Source organism: Chelonoidis abingdonii, chromosome 4 (assembly GCF_003597395.2).
Source record: "Chelonoidis abingdonii isolate Lonesome George chromosome 4, CheloAbing_2.0, whole genome shotgun sequence".
Lineage (NCBI taxonomy): Eukaryota > Metazoa > Chordata > Testudines > Testudinidae > Chelonoidis > Chelonoidis abingdonii.
Window position 1 is genome coordinate 51,569,436 of NC_133772.1, and position 19,011 is coordinate 51,588,446.

At 43.0% G+C, this 19,011-nt stretch overlaps 1 protein-coding gene across 1 annotated transcript in view; it reads right to left on the reverse strand.

The window, feature by feature from the left end:
• SCUBE2 (signal peptide, CUB domain and EGF like domain containing 2) overlaps positions 1 to 19,011 on the reverse strand; it is a 77,787-nt gene that overhangs the window by 15,890 nt on the left and 42,886 nt on the right. Inside the window, 7 exon segments of the mRNA XM_032796801.1 lie at positions 750 to 920; positions 11,188 to 11,391; positions 11,753 to 11,908; positions 13,118 to 13,222; positions 14,163 to 14,249; positions 14,881 to 14,988; positions 15,491 to 15,613. Coding sequence (XP_032652692.1) covers positions 750 to 920; positions 11,188 to 11,391; positions 11,753 to 11,908; positions 13,118 to 13,222; positions 14,163 to 14,249; positions 14,881 to 14,988; positions 15,491 to 15,613 — 954 coding nt within the window.

Here is a 19,011-nt window from a genome sequence, read left to right on the forward strand (position 1 = left end):
ATGCACAAAGCCTTGTGCACCCATCCAAGGTGCTTTAGTCAAAGCCTTGTGCACCCATACAAGGGCAGACGCTATGCCCTGAGACCAGGGGCAGCTCTAGCTTTTTTGCCGCCACAAGCACAGAAGTCAGGCACCTTTCGGCTGCTTGCCTGCAGGAGGTCCCCGGTCCCACGGATTCAGCGGCTCCCCTGCGGGAGGTCTGCCGGTCCCGCAGCTTCGGCATACCCGCTGCCGAATTGCTGCCAAATCCACAGGACTGGCAGACCTCCCACAGGCAGCCTGACTGTCGCCCTCACAGGGACTGGCAGGACGCTCCCCATGGCTTGCCGCCCCAGGCACATGCTTGGAGTGCTGGTGCTTGGAGCCGCTGCGGCTTAAGACCCCACAATGTATGTGATCACACAGTATATCTGAATGAAATCTACTCCACTGGATCTCTTTTGCTCAGCAGCTTTGCCATTTGCACATTACTTGTCGTGACAAATCACTTTCGTCTGTAGTTATGTGCTGTAAAACCCACTCTGGAGGAAACTGAGTTGAATTCAATATTTCAGAATCACATACAAAGAGCAGGGAAGAGTCACAGCTGCCACTCCATTTTTAACTTACCTTGTTGTTCTGTACTGCAGGGGTCTTTGAGTGTTGGGTGATCTTACATAGCACACATGGTTCTTTCAAGGTGAGTGAAGTAAGGAGTGGCAGCATCATTTCTGTGCCTTTGCTAGCTCTGTAGGGTGCAGCAGCCTTACCTCCACATTCAGATATATCGCGAGCTCCAGCAAATTTTTGGTTTCCTGGGTTCTGAGGACTTGGGCAAGGTTCACAAGTTATTTGTCCTTCCTCGTCTTGGTATGTTCCATTAGGGCATAAAACACAAAGTTCTTGTTCCCCATCATAGTATGTTCCAACACTGCAGCTAGCTAACGACAGGAAAAAACATCTGGTCACCAAAATTCAATTTATGTTCTTCAAAGTCAGTAAGTTAAATTGTCAGGTTCCAGGCTGCTGAATGACTTGCAGATTGATGCCTTGTACCTCTAAGGCAAATCCACTAGAACAGAACCATGAAAATGCATGGGGAGAGAATGTTCTAGAATTTTGCATAGAATGAAATGTTGCCTGTGAAGAGAAAACCAATTGCTCTAGTATAGAGCATAGCGACAGAGACTGCATCAGACTGTATAGACTATTTTGATTTTCAGAACAGATATGGGACATTGATACATAGAAATTGCCCTACTGGGGCAGATTTATGGTCCATCTAGTCCAATATGCCATGTCTGACAATGCTCGCTGGGGTGCACAGGGTGAGTTCAAAAGGAAGTACCTCTGCACAGCCGACAGCCATGCCCATAGGGGGTGGTTTGCACACAGTTGGTCCTAGCAACTCACTCAGTTCTCATTGGTGGCTCCAGGCAGCTGTGTGTGCACCACTGTGACACACCCTGAGACCTCACCTCAGCTTGCATACTAAAGCTAGTGAGGGTAGCTATCTGCGACAACAATTAGTGAAAGGGCATGTCTGGCCCTCAAAGTGCATTAAGTCTCCTCTTACAAAGCTGGCAAAAAAACTCCCAAAGGATACCACTGTCAGAAATGGTGCTGGATCAGGAAGAAGGTCATGAGCCAGTTTAAAACCAGGGGAGAGGCTTGAAAGGGCTGACAATGGAGGAAGTATAAATTTAAATATTTTATTTCTGTTTGTTCATCTGAATCAGAAAGTTTAATTTCAACTCAGTTCTATGTTAATCTGCTCCCCCCCCAAATGCTACTGTGCTTTATGGGAGTTGTAATTCGAGTGCCTCATGAGGTCGCTATCGTTTTCTATGGGCTAGGGTTGCCAGACTACATCTCCTGGGATGCAGCATCACCACATAACTTCCATGAGGCACCGTGTTGACTCAACCAGATGGGAGACTGTGGTGAGTCAGAAGAGATGTAGTCCAGGCAGGGGGTCTGCCTCACAGAAAAAATGGGGACACAAGGCACCCAAACTGGAACTGCAGAAGCATTCGAGACTCAGATTAATGTCAAACTGACCCAAAATGAAATGTTTTGATTTAGTTCAACAAATCAAATTCTCTCTTTTCAGGTCAACCCAACCCAAAACAAAATATTTAGTTTTGAATTTCCCAACTGCAAATCAAAATATGTCAGCATTTTTCCCAGGGAAAAACTTCAGTTTTGCTGAAACTACATTTTCCATCAAAAAACATTTTGACAGAAAATTCCTGACCAGCTCTAACAAACATACTTTTTAAACTGTATATGTCATAAAGAGAAGGGGAACATTGTCAATATTCACTCCTTCCCCCTAAAATGACAACAGGTCAGGCAGTAGCTCACCAAGAGCCAAAATCTGCTTTGGTCATATCCCTGCAGTTTTCTCCCTGCAGGAGTGTAACCAAGAACAAAGTTTGGCCCCCCACCATCTAGGCTGTGAAGTAATTTCCTGATCACTCATTCCTGTTGGGAGCATTAATTTCAAAATGGCATCCTCAAATCAAGCTTGCACCTATGTGCATAACCTTTGCCCACTCCTTAATTTGATCATTCTGGAAGTTGTTTTGCTAATATAACGAAGAGAAAACATGAAATGTTCAGCCCTTTTTGGAAGGGAGATAAAGATTTCACAAAACAAGCCACAAACCTCATCATTCAACTCTCCATCATCCCTTAAGATTTTCATCAATTAAATGACATGGAGTGAAACCCTTCCAGCCAGAGCGGCTGCATAAGCCTGATGCTCAGCCATATCATTGTAGATCTGCTATGCAAAGGCTCAGGAAATACAGAAGCTGTACTTGGGGATTCCACAACCCCTGCCCACCAGGGAGCTGAGTGACACATGAAGGGAGGTTGTAGACACATCTAGGAGTGCCAGGGGCATGGCCACTGCAACTGCAAGCTGCCTAAATCTGTTTATAAACCTCATTTTGGGGGGCTCACAACCTGTAGTCTGTGGTAGTGGCTGTTTAACTGATTATGTTCTTACATTGGCACCCATCACTGTAATATTAAAGAAGCCCAATCACACAGCCACTTACATCTTGCCTCCCACAACTCCTGCACTGGGCCCTGTGCAAAGGAGACAAGGATTCCACACTTATTCATATCGGATGTTATTAGAAACAACTGGCTACCTAACAAATCCCTTTGCACAGACTGTGATTACAAAGTACTTGATGCTGAGGATCCACTACTCTCTAGGAACTGAAAGTGCTCAACACCTCTTGGAGTTAGTTTCAATAATGGTAGAAATGTACTCAAAAAGCACAGACTGGGAAAATCAAGTCCTAAAAAACCTTTTCACAATGTCTCTAGAAAAATTAATTTCTGTTTTTCTATCCACTGTCTCCTCTGAGACTTGCCACATGATGCAAGACTGAAACAGCTCCTGCTGACAGTGATGATCAAAAAATTACATTTTCATGCATCTTTTGCTATTCATTAATCTGACAGCTGCTAATTATTAAACCTAAATATTAGAATTAAAGAAGCACCAACAGGTTCCAAAGACTTTTACCTCCTCACTTAAAAGGCAAGAGTTCCCCAGCCCTCTCGAGTACACAAAGGGTATTTATTCCAGATAACGCCATGTGGATAAATGGTGCAATGTATCAGACTATTTAATGTCACATAGATATTCACTATGGATCATTAAGAGGACATAGCCCATACTTATCCCCACCTCCTGTTTACAGATGAGCTAAATGTGGTTCACTTATCTGCTGCCCAACAAACTGAGTATGTAGCTAAACAAAAAGATTTGTTATCCAAGGGACACCGATCTTTCTTCATTCCTTTCTCATGGAAAGTAGTACCTGACTACACAAGTCACCCAGAGAAATCAGTGGCACTATGTGTATAGTAAGAATGATACAGCTAATCCCCTAAGCAGGAAACCTAAGAAAAATGTTAAACTCAAAATTCTTTTGTGCCAATGTTTGTTTAAATAAAGCTAAAAAGTTTTGGAGTTTTCATCTCACAAAACCACAAAATAGAAGGTGCCCCATGAGACATGGGAAACACCCGGTTTGAAACAAGATTTAAAGATTTGCAAACAAGGAAAAATCAAGAATTCCACTGGCTTTCTTTGCTTCCTCCTCTCCCCCAGCAACCTGCTTGTTTTTCTTCAAATGAACAAAAGAACCAATTGCCTCCAGTAGACTTCATTTTTGTACCCGCTGTCTTTGTTTGTCTTCAATGCCCATTAAAATCCCATTCTTATATCTCATGCAGCTGTTTAAAAAAAATATGTGAAAGCTTTTCTGATGGAAAAAAAGGAGGAGCAGCTCCCACTGGGAGCCAGGATTACTAGTTACAAAGACATTTAAAGACTCTTCCCCCCTTTCCAGCACTTTACTCTTTGAGCATTTGACCCTATTGACAAATACTATGGTATCTCAGTGGCTAAGGTGAACTTCATAAAAGAGGTCATGATCTATTATCTAACCATTTTCCTAAGATTCATGCCTTGACTTTATAAGGAAAATCACAAATAACTGATGCAAACTGATTCCTAAGCAGCGTCCTTGAAGTTATTGTTTTTAACAGTTCACAGACTTCGGTCACATGGAGAGATAATGTGTCTTAGAAATTTATGTCTATTATCGTGAAAGCAAGCAGGTTAGCAGTACTGCACTTTCCTCTCTCATTTGAGAATTTATTTTCTGTTCAATTTTCAGTGGGGAAAAAAAAATTACAATATGTTGGAATTTAGGTATGTGACAATACATTTACTAATTGCAACAAATGAAAACGCAGACAGGCCTTTGTGTTTCCCTTTAAACATATTTTTCATACTTTGTCTTTTAGAATCCCAGTGTCATACAACATGCAAATAATGGGAATCCGCTGTGTTTTCAATGGTGATTTCTTACTGCTTTGGATTCGCTCTCTAAACTAAGGGCATGTCCACACTTACTGTGGATCGATGCTGCGGTGATCAATCCAATGAGGGTCAATTTAGCAGGTCTTAGGTTGACTGCCGATCGCTCCCTCATCGACTCCAGTACTCCACCGGAACGAGAAGCATAAGGTAAGTCGACAGGAGAGTTTCTCCCATGGCCCAGCACAGTGTAGACACCGCAATAAGTCAACCTAAGGTACGGCGACTCCAGCTACGTTATTCATGTAACTGGAGTTGCATAATTTAGATCGACTTAACCCTGTAGTTTAGACCTGCTATAAGGGCACAAACCTGTATGGTGTTGAGCAACCAATATTATGAACTTTCATGGAAGATGAGGTGCTCAGCACCTCCCAAATTAGGCCCTCATATACCAGAGCTATTCACATCTACTGACCACTAAAGAGGCTGTTGTTAATTTTGACACACACATACCCCCAGAGGGAATGCTCTTTCATTGTGTTACTGCACTGCAGCAGGAGCTTGCTGACGCTCTTGATATATTATGGGAAATTCAAGGAACAGTGCCAGCTGCTGAGTCACCTTTGCCTTGCTCACAGCACTTGGGCTGTTCTGGGTGCCCCACCTACCACGCATCCAACACAGAATGTACATTGGTCGCAAGGGAGGTAGCTTTACTGGAATGACGTAGCCAAAGTACATCAGCAATACAGTTGTCAAAGCAATGGAAAAAGTGTCAAGAGCTTGCTTCCCCTCTCTCATTGGGAAATAGGGTGACCAGACAGCAAGTGTGAAAAATTGAGACAGAGGGTGAGGGGTAATAGGCTTCTATACAAGAAAAAGCCTCAAATATCAGGACTGTCCCTATAAAATCAGGACATCTGGTCAACCTATTGGAAAATGTCCCAGCAGGAGAGGGGGCCATTGCTGGGTCTTATCAGCCACTGCTCTCCCTCTTCTCAGATACAAATATTCCAAGTAAATTAGGCACTGATAAGAAACTGTCAATGTTTAGACATTTGATCTTGGTCACAGTAAGACTTTAGCAAAACATGGTGACAGTCCAGTCTGCACTACAGAACCAATGTTTGTAACCACATTAGTGGAGAGCCTTGCTGTAACCAGGTACCCTGCCGTATATTCGAGATGAAGATAAAACCATAAAAAAACCTTCCAGGACGAATTGCCACGTCCTCAAGGATCATTTGGAATTTCCAGTATCCATGAATGACCCCATCTTGAAGTTATAGCATTCAAACCCGCATCCCTTTCAGCACAAAGATGTAAGCCTGATGTGGGGGAATATCACCTCTAGAAACAAGAAAGCAGTTCAGTCTCCATGCCTGTTCAAGTCCTAAGATTGCTAATAAAGGGGAAATTATGGAGATTTTTTTTTTATTTTTATTACTTTTTTTGGTAAGTTTTAGGAGCTACATTCTCAGAGCTGCAAAGTTTTATTGAATCTGCTAACTCAATGTTACATATTAATTCTTTCTAACAACTGTCTAGATATCTCTTTAACAGAGCACACTTGAACAATATCTACAAATGGAACTATGAGACTGGGACCGTGAAATTCAACTGCACCTAGACCTCAAAACAGCCATCAGCTGTTGAACAGAAAAATCAACTTTCAGTCAACTTGAACTGGATTTGCACCGACAACCTTTAGATGGAAGATTCCATGCTCCTGAACCAGTGATGGCCTTAGCTTTTATCATCAACAACTATCTACTAGGAATGTGTATGCAAACATCCAGCACTATAGGAAAGGTGGACTGCACTAGTAATACATTTTCTGCTGTAGCCTGTCATGTCCCTAGTCTAGGAATTTTATGTTATATTGTGCTCCAATTTGGACCTTGGGAGGTTAAAAGAGGAAGGGGGAGGAAAAAAATCTTTTCTTCAAAAAATGATTCCTTACACGAAATGCCGGACAACATAACAAGAGAGTTTTCACTGGAACCCCCTTCAACAATATATATTAATTAATAAAACCATCACTGAAAAGGAGACAAACTAAATAAGAGATTGTTACTGGTATGTAGAGATTATAGCCCTAATTCAGCCTTTAACAATCAGTGGGACTGCTCATGGTAGAAGATCAGCTTATATTTAAGTACTTTGCTGAATCAGGGCCCATGTAACTGGATTCAACTGTGTGGGAGTAGGTAGAATCTCTGCCGTGTCTTTTTCATTGCTGCTCTTATTATATTGTCGTATGTAATACTTGTTCAACTGATCGGTTCATCTGAAATAAAGCTAAAGCATTTGCCCTCAGAATCCCTCCCTAATCATTGCTAGGTTTCAACTTCTGCCTAACAATCAAAGAAAAGGGGGGGGAAATCATCTGAGCATGTAGAGGAGAAACCAACCCACTATCTAACCCCCACTCCAAACACCAGCAAAAAGTGTGAAGAGGGAAGAAAAGCATAGGGAAAGAATGATGGGGAGACATTTAAAACAGAAATAAGGGCAACACCTGAAGAAAGGAGATAAAAAATTAAGGATAACAAGACAACGTGGAAAAGGAAGTAATCAATAAATAAAAACAATAAAATCCTGAGGAAAATGAGATGTTAGGGGAAAAAAAAGAAAAATAAGAGTGGAAAAGAGATAAAATAGCAACTGAGTGAAGAAAGGATTGAGTCATTTATGAAAAAATAGAACAAATATTGAATTGGGAGGGGTAAATCAGAATAAAGGAATAAAAACTAATTCTAAAGTAACTAGTGCATATAAAAAAGGAAAATAATGAAAAGGAAAAACTGAGACTGAGGGAGAAAGAAAAGTAAGTCAAAAGAGGCTATAACAGAAGGGGAAAAAACTGAAAGGAAATTATTGGGAATGTGAATAATGTCCAGATTGCAGGAATTTTCTGCTAAGTGGAAGGTAAGGGCCAGTCTACACTGTAGCAGCTATCATTCTGGGGATCTGATTATAACATGGCAGTCTCTCGTGGAGTAAAAACATTTGCAATCGAGAGAGGGTCAAACTATATTTTAGCCTCGTTCCCAAACTATGCAAATGCCCTGCAAAACATAAAGCTGCAGTACAGTCCAGGAACAAAGTTAAATATGTCTACACTGCAAAACCAACTCTAGGTTAAGCTACATGAGAGAATCCAGAGTTTTAACTGGAGCACCCAATACAGTAGTTGTTACAGCACAGGCTGCACCTTTACCTTCCTCTTAACAGACACCTTTTATAGTCTGGACCAGAGGTGGGCAAACTATGGCCTGTGGGCCACATCCAGCCGACGGGACCATCCTGCCCAGCCCTTGAGCTCCTGGCTGGGGAGGCTAGTCCCCGATCCCACCCTGCTGTCCCCTCACCCCCGCAGCCTCAGCTCACTGAGCCGCCAGCACTCTGGGCAGCAGGGCTGTGAGCTCCTGCCAGGCAGTGCGGCAGCGTGGCTGGCTCCAGCAGAGCAGCGTGGTTGCCAGACATGCTGCTCTAAGCAGCATGATAAAGGGGTGGGGGTGGGGGGGGTGGATAAGGGGCAGAGGGTCCCGGGGGGCAGTCAGGGGACAGGGAGCAGGGGGCGATTGGATGGAGAGGAGGTTCTGGGTGGGAGGGCGGTCAGGGGATGGGGAACGGGGCAAGTTGGATAGGCATGGGAATCCTGGGGGGCCCGTCAGGGGGCGGGGGCCAGGCTGTTTGGGGAGGTACAACCTTCCCTATCCAGCCCTCCATACAATTTTAGAACTCCAACGTGGCCCTCAGGCCAAAAAGTTTGCCCATCCCTGGTCTGGACACTACTCAGAGGTGATAAATTCATCCCAGTACTGCGGGCCAGCACAAGGCCCTGTGAATCTATAAAGCTGGCTGTGTGCACTGAGGTGAATTTCATTCAGAGGCACTCTCCTAAGATTCCAGACATTTATTCTGTTCTCAATAGGATATTTGAAATTTCTGAACCGCAATCTGCCCTTTACTCAATAGCAACACCACAAAGCCCCATCCATGCCAAGAGTCTACCTGCTCCTGTACCCCCGTCAATTCAAAATCCTGTTGCCAAAGTTCTCTCCCACTCCTGTTATGTCCTTGAATCCATTCACTGACTTGCTATCTCTTGCTACATAGTCATCCTCATGTTCAAAGTGCTTCCTTTTCCGTGTGTCTTTAAGGTGCCTAGCACAGTAGCTTGGGACATTTGGGAACTACTACAAAACAAACAACAAACAACTTAATCTCATATCTACCTACACCCCCGAACTATTTTTTTCCTGATACCCCCTCTTGGTCGCTACAGTCTTCCAAATTCCTTCTTATTGTTTTTTTTAGCTGCTCCTTAGCTTTGCTCCTTCTGGCTGGTGGTGGGAGGTAGCAGTGGTCCCAGTGTCATTTTTACAGTGCACAGCCAGAAATGATGCCATAGTCCTTAGTGAGGATTGTAGCCCTGTCCCTTCAGGGCCTATCCTGCCCACACTGAAGCTTCCATTGACTTCAGTGAAGCAGGATCAGGCCCCCAGTGCAGACATTTTGAAAACCAGCTTCTAAATGAAAAATAAAGTAAATGCAAAGATTGATCATTTAGGTTCCTCTCTGAGATAATAGGCAAAGACTAAGGGCAGGCAGACTGCAGATGGGCAGAGGATCAGCACTATGGAGGACAGAACTAATGAACTAAACTCATCCACTGCTAAACTTATGAAAGATTCAGAAAACTATGTTTTAAAGAGATAATATAGATGAATTTGAAAATAGATCACAATGCAGTAATCTGACTCCCAGGGCAGAGGCACAGAAAGAGTGGAGCCCAAAGATCTCTGAGTATTTTGTTTGCAACGTAACTGGAGAAAATGGAGCATCAATTCAGTTCCCAATAACCACTCAACAGCTTATCTGAGTCTCTCCTCTTGAGGTTTGTGCTCAAAGAGCCATCCTCTGTTTTAGTTAATGTTGCAAAGACTAGCTACAGCCAGAACAATCTTTCTTGCCATTCTGCAGAAGCCTTCTTATCTCCAGATTTTAGCACAGAAAAGCAATGAAAGTTTCCTGAGTTTTAATGAGTAAGGAATGGTTCTGCAAATTACAAGAAAATAATTACACACATCCTCTCACATGGCTCTTCATGTCACAGTTTCTATTTACAACTAACTCACTACAAGTCTGGATGACAGAAAATGGTTGCCAAGAAAATCAGGACATAGTTTAGCCATATGAGTTCTGATTTGTTGCGTGCAATCAATCTACCCTCTGGTATTTCTAGTTTGCTCATTGCCATATTAGCTAAGCACTATTATCTTTCCCCTCCTTTCTCCACTAAAAAGACTAGAAAACTTTTCAATATTCACAGTCAGTGACGCACCCAAAGCTTTGCCCAGCCTTATTACAAAGCTACTAAGAATGAAATGAAACTTCCAGCTCATTTCTGATATTCCTGAGCAGTTTGGGTGCTGTGTACATCCAGCTCCCTTGGACCTGGCCTCCTTGCAAAAAGGTGTTTAACCATTAATTACATTTTCTTAATTTATATGAAATTCACAGATGCTTCCAAGTTTTCCAGAGTTTGCACATCCAGAGCAGAAAAGGGTTGCTGCTAGAAGACGCACTAACAAAAAAATCAAATTTAGTTTGACAAACATTTTAAAGGCTTATTGGTTTGCAACAGCAGTTACATATTGCATACACTGTGATGACTTGAATTAGTCGTCATGGTCATTAGGCCCTTATTAAGATAACATCTGACCCTTCTCCCTAAACCTTTGTTTTTTGGAAGCATTCATCACTGGCCTCGTTATGGTGGCACCCGCTAGTGCCAAGATCATTAAGATTTGCTCGATCTTCCCCTATAAAAACCTGGCTTTCTGAGAGTTTATAACTCGACTGTAAAGCGTCTTTGTCACACAAGGCCTCAACTAGCAAAGAGAATGTGATTTCATTAAAATCTGCTTTGGGTTGGGAACTAGACAAAGATGATATCTTTGCATATTCAGACACTAAGTGAGACTCACAGCAAAACTCATTAACATCATAATTAAAAAACGTATTTAGTAAACTACAAGGACAATTAAAGATCAATACTATCCCCATTTCCTAACTCCTTATAGGCAATATGTCATCTACCAGGGAACGCAGAATAGAGTACTTGCTCTACTTTGTTACTCTAATCACACATGCTCTGAGCCCAACATAAATTCCCACGGTGCACAAGATCTTACACCTCCTTATTCTGTTTTCCTTTTTTATTCTGGTGAAGCTCCCTCACTCTCTCCCCATTCCTCAGTGCTCACCAGCCCTGAGCAAGATGCTGAAACAGATGCAAAGGGGTTTGTCCCAAAGTTAGGTATGTTCCACACTATGCTTACCACATCTGTTATCCACACGCATTTGTCCCATGCCACAGAACTCCTGTAGATTCAAGAGTTTGGGAGACTTTTCAGCCACTTCATGGTCTATGCCAGAGAGACAAACGTGGAATTGCTCCCTGTTGATTGCCTTCCGCAAGGTTCTAATTGTTTTGCGGAGTCTCTTCTCAGTCCTTTTTCGAGCACAGCTCAAATCACATGTGTCTACAAGATAACAAGGATGAAAATTAGGAGCAGAGAACTTCAGCATAAATGACAGTTGCGAGAATATTTGGTTTAAAACACTGGTCAAAGCAAACAACTGAGAATGCAAACTGTGTGACATGGGTGAAATCTTTAAGGAGAACTCCAGCAGGCCAGAAGAAAATTAACAAACAGACAATTTTTAATGATCTTAGGGACTAGGCATAAAAATCATACTTTCCAAATCAGTAAAATGAAGCTTCAAAACAGGAGATACTTTTTGTATTATTATTTTTTGCGTAAAGATGAAAGTGAAAGAAAGAAATTAAGGATTAAACTGCAAGAAGCCTTTCAGTGCATTTTGGATTGTTCTCCAACCAACCTGTCACCTCCTTTTGGTTTGTTTCAAGCTCAAAGTCCACTGTGATAAACATTTCTTTAGCTGTTGTGGGTCTGCTGACGGCTCCGAGAACTTGCTTGCCAGAGCTGCATTTTAGGTTTACATAGTAGAAGCTCTCCATTACTGAGTTATGATTATCTGTATGAACAAAATTAAAGGAAGCAAAAGCTTGGCCAACTACATTACAGTACATTTACTACAGCTCAGTAAATATTTTGTTATGAAGACTGTTAGGGGACTAAATGATTAACTCCAGATGCTAATAAACTACAAGCAACTGGGCTGCATCCTTGGCTAGTGTACTTTGCTGTAGCTTCAGTGACTTCAATGGACGAATAGCAACTTACACCAGCTGAGGATCTGGCCTCACTGCGCAGAAGGTACTGTCCACAGTGAGATTAGAACCTTGCTAAAGCTACCAGATGGCTTAAAAGTAGCTGCCGCTAGCAGGGTCCTAGTGTATCTTTTTTGGCCTGCGTAAACATATTAGAACCATTTTCAGGTTTTCCCTGCACAGAACAGGTTAAACTATAGGAAAAACTCTTGCCTGCTCTGGTCTGAGAGTGTGTGAAAGTTATGGTAGCTTACCACAGTTTTTCTACACAACTGGGCCTGGTCCCAGTATGCACAGGCCTTACAGAGACTATTGTTTAAAGTTTCCCTAAGGAAACAAGTTCAATTTAAGGAAACATCCTGAGCACGTTTTGGCTTTGGGATAAATATATGTTCTTGCTAAGTGCGTAGTACCGATGATCACTCCTATTCTTTCAAAGCCAAAAAACTGACATGCTGATTTGATTCTTCATATTCAATCAAGTACAAAATTCACCATGATATGACCATGTGCTGAGTCCTCATTCTGCATCTTGTTTTCATTATAAAGAATATTCAGACTCATCTCAAACAGTGCCCTGTGGGCAGATCACATGGCACTCCTTGTTTCCAGCTGCTTTTACAAGCTTCCCGCTCATCCTTTCACCAGAAAGAAGCTGGAAACAAGAGGGAGGAGCCAGCCTAATCGCTGTGTCCATTAGGATCTACTGCTGCATACGTGGGAGAAGAGAACCAGGAGCCAACCTTGGGGACCACAGTCACCAGAAGGAGAAAAACCAGGAGCTTCTTCAATGTGGCATCAGGGACACAGTATGATCATTCAGGTCAGGGCCCAGGGAGACAGAGGAGGCAGGAGATGTGACTGGGAAGAGGCATGGTCCATAGGATCAACAGGGCAAGGAGAGGCAGTTTGCAAAGTTCTCGGACTATTAAGATACAGCCCATGCCATGAAAATATTTCAGAATCCCTGAATTACAGCATTAGCCTGCTTACCTTCATATATACATCCTTACCTGGTAATATCTGTTGCAGACCTTCTCGAAACATCTCAGTCTTTTTCAAACTACATTTTCCTTCATTAAACTTAAAGGTTACACTTGTCTTGATGATTGAGGTATCTTCAGAGAGAAACAAGGAAGTGTGACTTTCAATGAAAAAAAGACTGGAAATACTAGGGCAATGTCAAGCAGGTCACTAAAATGACATTATAACCTGTAAAACTATCCATCACTAACATGCTACTTTTTGTGTGTGCAGAGCTGGATACCAGTTTTCTTCAGCTGGTAAGTTAGTTCATAACTGGAACTGGAGTAACAAGTTGGGATATACTTTATTTAACAAACCAGGAATAATAACGATCATAGGGCCAGGTCCTCAGCTTCACTGAACTCAAAAGAGATATGTCATTTAACACCAGCTGAGGATCTGTCTCCCTACACTTATCTATAGTAGCACCTTTCATCCACTTAGCTCCCAAATGCTTTATACATTTTACTATCCAGCTAAACAAACTATATGTTATATATAGCCAAAATATTTCCACCTGGGTGCCCCAAAAGAGGCACCTAAATCCTCAGCTCCACTGTTCACCTTGGCTACTGACCCTTTTCTGTATTCTCATTTTCAGGGTGCAGGAATGTGGGAGATGCTTGTGAAGCAGCGCCCAGACTTTGAGGAGGATCATTGTGTGTGTGTTGTGCACACTCGGGTAAAGAAGTATCAGAGGGGTAGCTGTGTTAGTCTGGATCTGTAAAAGCAGCAGAGAATCCTGTGGCACCTTATAGACTAACAGACGTTTTGGAGCATGAGCTTTCGTGGGCGAATACCCACTTCGTCGGATACATGGCACCCACAAAAGCTCATGCTCCAATACGTCTGTTAGTCTATAAGGTGCCACAGGATTCTCTGCTGCTTTTTCGGGTAAAGAAGAAGAAGCAAAAATGAAGGTAATAAACTGAAGGAGAGAACATCACAAAAACTGAATAATATACCCTTGTTTTACACTGCCCTACTAAAAGAAATGAGCCACGTCACACAGCATACAAGTTTAGTAATTACCCAGGTAAGTGGATTCATTTGTATTTTGCTGTTTTTTCTTAAGCTGAGAAGAGCTGCCACAGGTAAGAGTGTAGGCGTCTTGCATTCCTAACAGACAGATTGTACAGTTAGACGTTAAAGGCAGGAAGCAGGTTACACACACAGACTGGGGATATCCATACAGACTATGAGACATTGGTAGTTTTCTGATCTTTATTCCCTTTTTCTCCAAAGTCAGAGCTTGGGGTAACTACCTGCATTTTTTTAAATAATCAATGTTTTAAAAGGGGTCAGATACAAATGTGGCTTTGCCCTCTTGTCGGTATGTGATCCTTAACCAAAGGCTGGTCTTATTTCCTGTTCCCCAGGACACAGGGGCTGGGAGTGCCATGCAGGCAGCATGCTTAGATGCAGAGGATGGAGTGCCCCACACCCCTAAACAACCTTGGCCAGTTGTGGAATGGCATGCAGAGCACTGGGATTTCTATCATATCTTCTTCACCGAAGAGAACAACTGTTATGATCTGGGGTATCTGAGGGTAAAGTAGTTATACAAGATAGAAAAAAGGGGATTCCTAGGGCTCTGGCAGGGACCTGAAAATCCCTATATAAACAGAAGAAGTTTCTCTTTTTTCATTACTTATTCCAGGCTTTCACAAGAGTAAGTATTGTTATTCCCAAATTCTCTACATAGCAGCATATATTGAACAGCCTTATGTTTTGTTCTGTTTGGACTTACCAGAAATCAAATGGACCTCGGAGGGACAGTTTAAGATGCACCTATCACTCTTTATACAGGACAGCAATACTTTGGGTGATATATCATCAGGCATGGACCCCTCTCTCTCTAAACAGGATAAAACACAAACACTCATGGGAGAAGTAAAACATTTGCATTCACAGAAAGACAGACTTGCAGCTACATCTGCCACACAACTGGTACCAAACTGCATCCATGCAATTAACATTCTGCACAGAGACAAGTGGGAAGGAACTAAAAAAAAAATTAAAAAAAAAAATCACACCCGGATCAAACACCATGTGTAATTTCCTTTCACATAAAACTATCCCAGCATATTTTTTCATGCAGGAAAGCACAAAAGAGAATGAAAGAATAAGCCTAGATAAAAGCACAGAAAAGAAAGCACCAAAACCCCTCAAAGTATCTCCTGTTTTTCACCTGCTTCAACAATGGCCATCATGGCTGATTAAAAAGTAAAGCAAAAATCTAATGAAGGAAATAATGATCCATGATGCTTTGTTGGATGGACCAAGATTTACAGCATTGCCTTGAGCTGCATAGCCTTCAAGCATACTCAAAGTATAAAAACATCTTTTATGCACCTTACCAACACAGTCCTTTTTATTCCAGTGTAATTTGTGGCTGGAATGACACTGACATTCATAATCCCCCAGTGAGTTCACACAGGTCCTCTGGCAGCCTCCATTGTTGATACTACATTCGTCAATATCTAAAGAGGAGGGAGAAAAAGGCCTTTTTAAAATATTGGTCTAGTATCATTTTCATTCAGTGCTGAATTCACACAAATAAAAATTGGGTAATTGTGCGCACAAATGCTGCTCTGTATAATTTGGATCTGATTCTATGGGCAACTTTTGAAAATCTGGCTGTATATGCTTCTGCATTCCCTACCACCCTTTAGCTGATCAAAGTGGTTTAGTTGTGTGTTAAATATGCCCCAAATTTGACTATGTTACAAACGTTCCAGCCTGCGCAACGTGCTTCAAAAGTTAACAGAGAATTGTTTATGGTTATTTATTAAGTTTGGAATAAGATTAGACGATAGGATACAATACTCATACTGGCCATTTGTCTTAAACATTCAGAAGCATAAATATGTTGCGATACATTTTATCTCACTGTTAATGAGTACACGGAGGGAATACTCTGTCGAATATTGTTACCCCTTTTGGCTGAATTCTTAGCCAATATTCAGGGCCTTCCCAGGTTGCTTCTATTAGGGTGAGGAATCAGTTATACAAGTGAGAGAGAGAGAGAGAGAGAGGGAGGGAGAGTGTGTGTGTGCGTGCGTGTGTGTGTGCGCGCGCGCAATCCTGTTTAATGATAAAGAACATACACAAAGCCTTGTTTTCCTGAACATAGGGGGTAAGAATAAGAGGGTGCTGGGACCTCAGTTTCAGTGGATCTAGAACCTAGAGCTGGAGGGGCTTTGCGTCTCTACTATTCTCTTGTCATCACCAAAGGAGATGGATGAAGATATCTCACTGATCTTGAAAGGTCAGGCTCCACAGGAAGTCCTATCAGAATGCCCAAGGTACGTGGTTGCCTGATTGGCTCACACCCACTACTGAAACCAGGAAGTGACCTGTATGGCCTGTCCGAGCACTATGCAGTCTCTCTCTGTTGCTGCTGCCTCAGACCCTTCTGTTGCCTGTCTCCATCCTGTGATCCATATCCAACTCCCGCTCCCAGTTTCTGTTCTGCTCCTGTTCCTGCCCCTGCCCTCCGTTCCTGCCTTGCTCCTGCTCCATGCCTAATCCTTGCCTTGCCTCAGCTTCTGCCCCCATGTTTCACTCCTGACCATTGGCTACCAGTTCCCAGTTCCAACCCCAGCTCATCTTCTGGCTACCAACTCCAATTCGATTCCTGATTTTGAGTCTGGTTCTGACCCTCAACTCCAGCTCCACTCTGACCACAAGGTCTGATCGCCGACATGCTGGTTCCTAACACACTGGGTGCAACAGCAGGCAGTTTCCTGACTTGTGATTCCCAAACAGTCCAGTGACCCAGGTCCCAAGGAGCTCTGTCTCTCTGCTCTCTCTTAGGGCTTGGCTACACTTGCAGATGTAAAGCACTGGGAGTTAAACCAGCCTTCGGAGACTGCAGCAGGGAAAACGCTGCCATCTGTTTATGCTGTCAGCTGTAAGCGCACTGGCATGGCCACATTAGCAGCTCTCGCAATGCCACAAAGAGCAGTGCATTGTGGTAGCTACCCCAGTGTGCAAGTGGCTGCAACGTGCTTTTTAAATGGGGTGGTGGAGTGTGACAGGGAGTGTGTCGTGTGAGTGTGGGAGGAGAGACAGTGTGTTTTGGGGGCCTGACAGCGTGTCAGCTTGCTGTCCTGTAAGTTCAGACAGCAGCAGACCCCCCATCTCCCTCCTCCTCACACACACTCACAACAGCAGCATTCCACACTAATGGTTTGCTTTGTCCCGGAGCAGATAAGCATGCCGGATGTCAGAAACAGAGCTTTGAAAGGGGATATCCACATGCCTGCAGCTGATTTCAAAACAATGAGAAGAGTGGCCACTTGACTTCAGAGGATTATGGGATGTTTCCGGAGACCAATCACAGCGCAGTAATGCAACACCTCGTTCGCACTGACATCAAGGCCTTTCAGTCGGGGCACAGCAAGCTTTATGCTTCTTGTGGAGGTAGATTACCGGGAGCGGTCCAGCTGCAGAGTCCAGGCGCTCTATGCACCTTGCCAGTGTGGACACCTCAGGAGTTAGGGTGCCCAGGGCTGCTTTAATGCACTCTAACGTGCAAATGTAGCCAAGCCCTCAGGGTCAGGCATTTTATGAAGTGGGTTTTAGCCCATGAAAGCTTATGCCCAAATAAATGGGTTAGTCTCTAAGGTGCCACAAGGACTCCTCATTGTTTTTGCTGATACAGATTAACACAGGTACCACTCTGAAACCTATTTTTCTAGTTATCAATACATAAAGGGCCTTTTAACTGCTCCTTAGCCTGAAAGATAGGTGCTTAGCACATCCACTAGCTTTAATAAGGTCTTACTTATCTGTAGATCAAAGCCCCACTTCATGGCAGCCATTAACACCTTCCAGCATAACAATAATATACAGGGAAGCCTTTTAGTAACAGAAGAGACTTCTAATTTTCTCTGTTATAGTGGGTGGTCACATAATAATGTACAGTTAATATGGAGGAACTTTTGTGAGGACTGATATTCTGCTGGCCATTAGGGCACGTGGCCATAAGGGTCCATAGATAGGTTTCACTGCATATGACACAACACAGTATTCTGCAATATACTGAACAAACCTTATTGAATTAAGTCAAAACTCACTGAATTTAGGAGTTTATTCTATTAAAAGTGCCAGTGATTACATACTATTGAGAGACTGTATGCATTTCCATGGGGGGAAGGAACCACAGCCCTCCAGGAAATAAAAACAGTGGGAAATGGTCAGGCAAATTCATAAAGGTTGTAACACGTCAGAGAGCTACCAAAACCTGGCCAGAGACTCATATGTACTGGTTCAAACTGAATTCTCCAGAGCAGCAGACAAAAGGATTTTTGGATAAATAGCCTGAATTAAAACTAACTCAGCCCCTTCTTTCTGATCCAGGAAATGGATAGGACCTCGGTCCAGTGAGGGACTCCAATCCTTAGGGAAGGGTTGGGAGGACTTGAGCCCACTTAGGCCCAATAAGACTTGGATGATGGTTTTCAGCTGAAGCTGTGATGAACCTGTGCCCACAAGGAAAAAACCCTATCTGGAATTGGGAGGACTCATTATCAGCCAGAGCTCTTATTGGAGAGTGGGGTGATCTCTGGTGAGCTTATCAGCATCCATGTAAATTCTTCCACTGTTTTAATATGTTTTCTCTGTGATGTTACCTAGGCTTGCTTAGAAAGAGCTGTGTGGTAACTTAACAGTTTCGATTACATTTTGTGTCCCATCTCTGAGAAGAGAAGTGAAGCAGGCCTGCTTAGGTAGCCTGTCTTTTGCTGGGGAGGTCACAGTATAGTCAGGGAACTGTTTGGCTCAGCAGAAGAGAGAGAGATGCAAATCTCCACCCAAGAGAGGCAATGGCTGCAGAGTTGGAAACTTGAGAGCGAGTGCCTTGGCTGGACCTACA